Genomic DNA, 6,277 nt, shown 5'->3' with positions numbered 1-6,277 from the left:
ATGCCTGGCCTGTATAAGCAGATATACTCACTGCGGACAATCCTCGTCAGATAGCTGAACTCGTCAATACCGATTCATTCAAAAGAGGTGTTTATTCTTTACATCAGGATTACAGCAGATGATAGGAACAGCAGTTGAACGGTTATAGTATTGTGCGGTCAGAAAATTATGCCTTTCCTCCGTACTGTGCAGATTACCTGTGTGTCCTTGTTACATGTGGCTTTCAACTGTGGCCATGACACAGGAAGTACTGCACACAGGAAGAAGGGTGGGGCTACATACAGAGAGGAAATACATCGTAGACATCACAAAGAATCACAGAAAAACATGTACATTACAACAAAAGGCCACTAGATGGCAGCATAGGATAACACATGGATTTAACTATGAGAAAATATATAGGCAAACACACTATGTAAAACTTCTATCTATACTAACTTCTACAACATATTCTATGCCCCATTGGGGCGGCACACTTATCGAGCCGAAGCATATACCTTCAGTTCGGCTGAGCCGCTTGGCTGCCTTAGGGAGCTGTACAGGCTATAGTGAATAGACCATACAGCAGCCCTTTGGTTCGACTCAACCGAAGGGCTGCTGCAACCGAAGCTAGCCAAAGGATCAGCCAAAGCTACGGCTGGATCCTTCGGCAGCTTTGCGAATAGACCCATAACTGTTGCACAAGTTCTAAAAATGGAGCGGCGCTGTAACCAAACTACTACATACAAACTAATAGTGAAAAATATATATCCGTAAATAAATGTCACTATTCAATCCCCTACTTCTCGTTTTGGTCTAAGGCTGAAAACAGTTACTCATCCGATCCCCCAAGCTGGCTTGCTCTTAGACCAGTCCCTGGAGCATCTTTTCCCCTCTGATGCAGTGATCTAAGGTCCCATAAATCATCACATTCTATAAACGGTGTATAGGATGTTAGGACACCAAGGGGCATTCCTTTGCTTCAGGAAGCTCTGTCACAGCATGCCAGTTTGGAGGATCGGGTGAGTATGTCTTCATTTTCAGCCCTAGACCAACCAAACAAGCAGTTGACCTTTGCAATGCAGGGGTAGCCCCACTACAAGGGTTAATAAAAAAAACCTCATAGTTCTACTTGTAACCTCTTCACGACCTATGACGGCATAATCCGCCCGGAGTCTGTTGCGTTTTGTCGAGCCGGCTTTACAGTAGAAGCGATTCTGGCGGCTCAGCTGCCGCCAGGTCGCTTCTACGATCCAGTAACCAGGCCGCCCCCCCCCACCCGACACCCCTGCCTTGTTTCCTGGGCTCCGTTGCCCCCTCCTACGGGCCCATGACCTGCTTGCCGGGTGTCGGCAGGAAGCTGGTGAGGAGAGGGCGAACATCCGTGCGCCGATTCCCCCTCCCCGTACTATGGGAGCGGCGCGTATTGCATCACTTCCGGTCCCATCCCTGTCAATGCTGGGCTCCAGAAGCCCAGCAGTAAGCTATTGAAGTGCGATCTGCACTTCAATAGCTTTTTTTAGAGTGTAAAGGTGACACTGGGGGTCTTCTGGACCCCCAGCATCACTTTAAAGAGTACCCGTCACTGCCATTATGCTATCACATAGGGTGCTTGTAACCCCCGCTATGTGATAGCAAATTAAGTAAAGTAAGAAAAAAAGTGCATCGTCGCGTAAACACGTGTCGGGTGCGCCTACGTACGAAAACGACGATTGCGCTACACATGTTTGGTAGCGCCGTGCACCATGGAGTGAGCAATAATTCTAGGGCCAATATTTACACATATCTCTAAACTGATGACCTGTGGGGGCTTTTAAAGCTTTGTGTTTGGGGTACTGAATTCTGCCATCAATGGCCTCATAACCTTTATATTCTCTCGGGATTTCTTTAAAAAGTGTAATTCATTATTTGTACAGGCAGTCCCCAGGTTACATACAAGATAGGGACTTTAGGTTTGTACTTAAGTTAAATTTGTATGTAAGTCGGAACCGTTAAATTTTTTTTAAGTGCAACTCCAGCCAAACAAATTTTTTTTTAGTTTTGGATTGCTGTCTGTTCCTGTTGTTCAGAAGATAAAAAAAATTAAAAATGACACACCAAAAAAAGTAATTTTATTAATTTTAACAAGAAAAGTATTACATCAAAAATCACATATTTAAATATCTGATTGTGTAAACACATATTTACCATATTAAAGAAAAAGGCATTTCAATTTCGTAATTACTCAACATCTATAAAATTCACTTATTGACACAGATCATTACATGATACAATACTCAGCCCTACAATAGAGCCACTTAGTGAAGAAAAAAGGGAAAAGAGAGAAAAAGGGGAGGGGGGTGAGCAATTATTCACACCGTTTTTATAAGTTATAAATCCATTTCTATTTTCATATATTTATATTTAAAACCTATTCATCAACCTTCTGAGGATTAGAATTAAAGAGCTAGACAATACCAATATTTCCCCTCTGGTATCATCCTGAAGGTATCACAGGGACTTCTAGTGTCTGTTTAAACATTCTCCATGGTTGCCATTTAATTTCATATTTAATTGCTGTCAGTTCTTCCATTGTTCTATAATATTCAACTCTATGGAGCCAATCCACCATGGTCGGGATAGTTGGTTTATTCCAATGTAGGGGGATTAAAGTCTTGGCGGCATTAAGAAGCGGAAGGATCAATAATTTTTTACATCAACATTGGGACATCTGTGACATGAAGCAAACATACCATTGGATCCATAGGTATGGAAACATTTAGTTATGAGTTTAATACTAGCAATTACTTGAGTCCAGAACGGTTGTAAATTAGGACAAGTCCACCACATATGTAGGTAAGTGCCCACTTCTCCACACCCCCTCCAGCAGGTATTCGACCTAGATGGGTGCATTTTGTGTATTTCCGGGTTGTAGTACCATCTGGCCAAGAACCTAAACATCTTATCTGTCACTAAGGCGCTGACAGACAAGATAGAGTGCACCCGTAAGATTTGCCGTTTACGAGGTACCGTCCCGGTAGTTTGAAGCTCCCGTTTTTCTATTACTGCTGCACCCCTGCCCTTTGTAGTAATTATTTAGCATTTATGTATTTTTGAAGGCCCTAGGTAAAATCTGCAGATAGTCATCGATCATTCAGTGATGTCCACTTGGAACAATGACCATTCTTACCTGTCAGTCAGTTCTAGTCTGGCTCCCTCTAAAGATGAGCAATTCACTCCTTCAGGCCTGAGTTCTCCTTTTACCACTTTGACAGCCGACAGTTGTAGGTGTTCTCTTCACATGAGAAATCATGGCATAGAGATGCTGGAACCTAATGGTATTTACCTGCACTCCTGCTGGAAACAGATCCAGTGCATTCCCTCCTTTTGATACAAGAATGTGTAGCAGTGGCTAAAAAGTATAAAGAAAACATGATGTGTGACTTGTATTCTTTTAATCCACTGAAAGTTATTACAAGGTGAATGTCGAAATACTGGTAGTCTTTTCATTTTCATGTACATGTGGTTTGGCAGCAGATTTTCAGAATGTAGACCTCGGATAATATTACTACTGACTGCTAGAGCAAACATAATTGATTATACTGTGCAGGAGATTTAATTAGATAATGCTTTTTTCTTGTGCAATTGCAAACACACAATTTACATATTCTTTTTATATATTTTTCCTGTTTTAGGGAGATATAACAGTGAACCACCATCAAATCTTGGCAAGGACTTGCTGTCTTTGTTTAAAAGTTCTCATTACACTGATGTCATAATCCAAATAGAAGGCAAATGTTTCAATGCACACAGGTAATGGGGGCTGTCACATTTTCCCCTCTCCATGCTCCAGCACTGTGCCCAGCTTCCTCCTCGGTCCAGCAGCAGAAGTTTTCTTTTGGCAGAACAGTCATGTCATTCTGCCCATTTCTTGTAACCCCAGCCTGTCGTTTACATGCTCCTTGGGGGGTGGGGTTTCATCTTGCAGGCTGGGCTCACAGTACTCCAGGACTATGCAGCACTTATTGTTTTATTTATTACATTTATTACAGGTATTTATATAGCGCTGACAATTTACACAGCACTTTACGTAGTTGCACATTCCCATCAGTCCCTACCCTCAAGGAGCTTACAATCTAAGGTCCCCATCTCACATGCATACATACAGGGCCAACTTAGAGAGGAGTCAATTAACCCACCAGCATGTCTTTGGAGTGTTTTAAGTAGTTACTTGCATGTAACTACTTAAGCGCTGCTTAGTCCTGAAGGAAGCTTGCATGAAATCACTAGACTAGCAAGGAGACTGCAGGAAAAAAGTATGTATAGGGCTTTAATTAAAAAGACCAGGGGAGTGCTCAGGGTTGGACAAAAGGCTTCAGCACTTAGTTGGACTTCAAGCAACCAGCGAAATATACATTTGAAATGCATGTATGTCAGTAGTCTTGCCAAAAAGAATATAATTACTCTGTTCAACCAGACTTGTTATCCAGGCACCCATGCCAATAAGTCTAGCTAAGTACATGACCTGCAGTGAGGCAATACAGCTTGATCAAGGAACCTAGCCTAATGAAGAAGCAGCAGCATTGATGAGACTGTGTCTTTGCTCCTCCAATTTAACATGTTTAGTGATAAACTGATGGCACTGTGTAAAGCGATAGAGATCTAATTGGCTTGGAGTACTGTCCTTGTCTTTAAGCACCTAAATTCTACTAATCTGTATACTTGTAGAATTTAGGTGCTTAAAGCGGAAGTAAAGCTCTCCAGGAACTTTTTGCCATACATACTAGCACATTATGGCTGTCTTACCTGCCAAAGCGATCCCCTCTAGTGCTGTAATACGCTCTCCTCTTGCTGGCACTTCCATCTTCATCCTGGTTTTCTTACAGGCTCTGAGTTTTTGGCCACTTCATTGGCTGGGCTTTGATGATGTAACTTCCTACATGTGCACAGGAGTTGCTTCATCTCCGTCAGCATTCTCCTGGGCCTGTACACTAAGCTGCGCATGCGTAGCTCAGTGTATAGATTTTAAAAAAAATGCGCACAGGCTGGTAGAAGCTTCTATGGCAGAAAAGACTTGGACAGTCTCTTCTGTCGTAAAAAGCCTGCCTGTTTTTTTTTCCCACTTTGAAATGTTGTATTTTAAGATGCCTCTAGTTGATATAACTGGATTGTGTCTTTTTAATATGTTGGGTGTTTAACTATAAGACATTACCAATTTTTTTTTTTTTTTTCAAAACATTTTATTATGTATGCATTTCAGCAGTGCCAACACTCAAAAAACTGGACCAGAGGGTATCAAAGTGCTATAAAAAGATGGCTTGCTGTGAAGCAATCTGGGTTGTGTGACCGCTCATTGTACTGCGCATTGCTTGCTTTTAAACAGGGCTGTTGTTAATTTTAAATAACGTATTCAATGACACCTGGCCTAAACACCTCCATTTTCCTTACCTAACCACTATGAATGATTTGATTTAAATTATTGGATTTCCCGCAAACTGAAAAAAAAGAATCCTCCACGTCATGGTTTTTCTGTTTTTGAATGTTTCCAGGGCTATCCTGTGTGCTAGGTCCAGTTATTTTGCTGCTATGCTGAGTGGAAGTTGGGTTGAAACCTCACAAGACCTCATCCAGATTCATAAGTAAGTTCTATAAAAAATTATGTTTCAATAATTCTGAAAGGTGCAGCTTAAGGGAAAGTACAGTGGTACCTCGGTTCATGAACTTAATTTGTTCCATGATTCTGTTCGCAAATCAAACTGTGATCAGACCGCGATCTTGACTTGGGGAAGCCACGACCAGTGTCAGAGCGGGGAAGAGGGCTGCGGTTGTGTTCATCACCCGATGCGGTGTTGGCGAACGGAAGCAAGATTTTGCCGAACTTCCTGTTCGCGAACAGAAGTGTTCATGAACCGAAGTACCACTGTATAATGTGTTTTTAATTGGGGCATATTTTAGAAACGTTGTTCTTATTTCAGTGTTTATAAAAGCAACTTTTGCATTACTTTCATTTTACATGCTTGCCCTCTTGTGTTACTTGTTCAAGTTTAGAGATTTGTAGACTAGCTACTACAATAGCTCTAACTGCACAGCCAGGCTTGTGACCTGACTGGAGAGGCCATCCTTTTGATAGTATGCAGGACACCTGTTTGCCCCCAAGTATAGGCCCTTGCTCTCAGTCTGAGTGCTGCTGTACAGGGGAATGCCAAAGGCTGAAATAAAGTCAGATTCAGGTATATGTAATATTTTTGTTTTTTAACTGCATTAACTGGTGTGTGTTGTTGTTTTATATATATATCTATAAAAATATAATATATAGATA

At 41.6% G+C, this 6,277-nt stretch overlaps 1 protein-coding gene across 1 annotated transcript in view; it reads left to right on the top strand.

Moving 5' to 3' along the window:
* KIAA1107 (KIAA1107 ortholog) overlaps nt 1-6,277 on the top strand; it is a 60,475-nt gene that overhangs the window by 5,127 nt on the left and 49,071 nt on the right. Inside the window, exons 4-6 of the mRNA XM_018565085.1 lie at nt 3,183-3,186; nt 3,658-3,771; nt 5,508-5,597. Coding sequence (XP_018420587.1) covers nt 3,183-3,186; nt 3,658-3,771; nt 5,508-5,597 — 208 coding nt within the window. The remainder of the gene's footprint in view (nt 1-3,182; nt 3,187-3,657; nt 3,772-5,507; nt 5,598-6,277) is intronic.

This window comes from Nanorana parkeri, unplaced genomic scaffold (genome assembly GCF_000935625.1).
Source record: "Nanorana parkeri isolate BGI_ZX_2015 unplaced genomic scaffold, ASM93562v1 scaffold811, whole genome shotgun sequence".
NCBI lineage: Eukaryota > Metazoa > Chordata > Amphibia > Anura > Dicroglossidae > Nanorana > Nanorana parkeri.
Note: the sequence above shows the minus strand (reverse complement) of the source record. Positions and strands in the feature narration are given on the sequence as shown.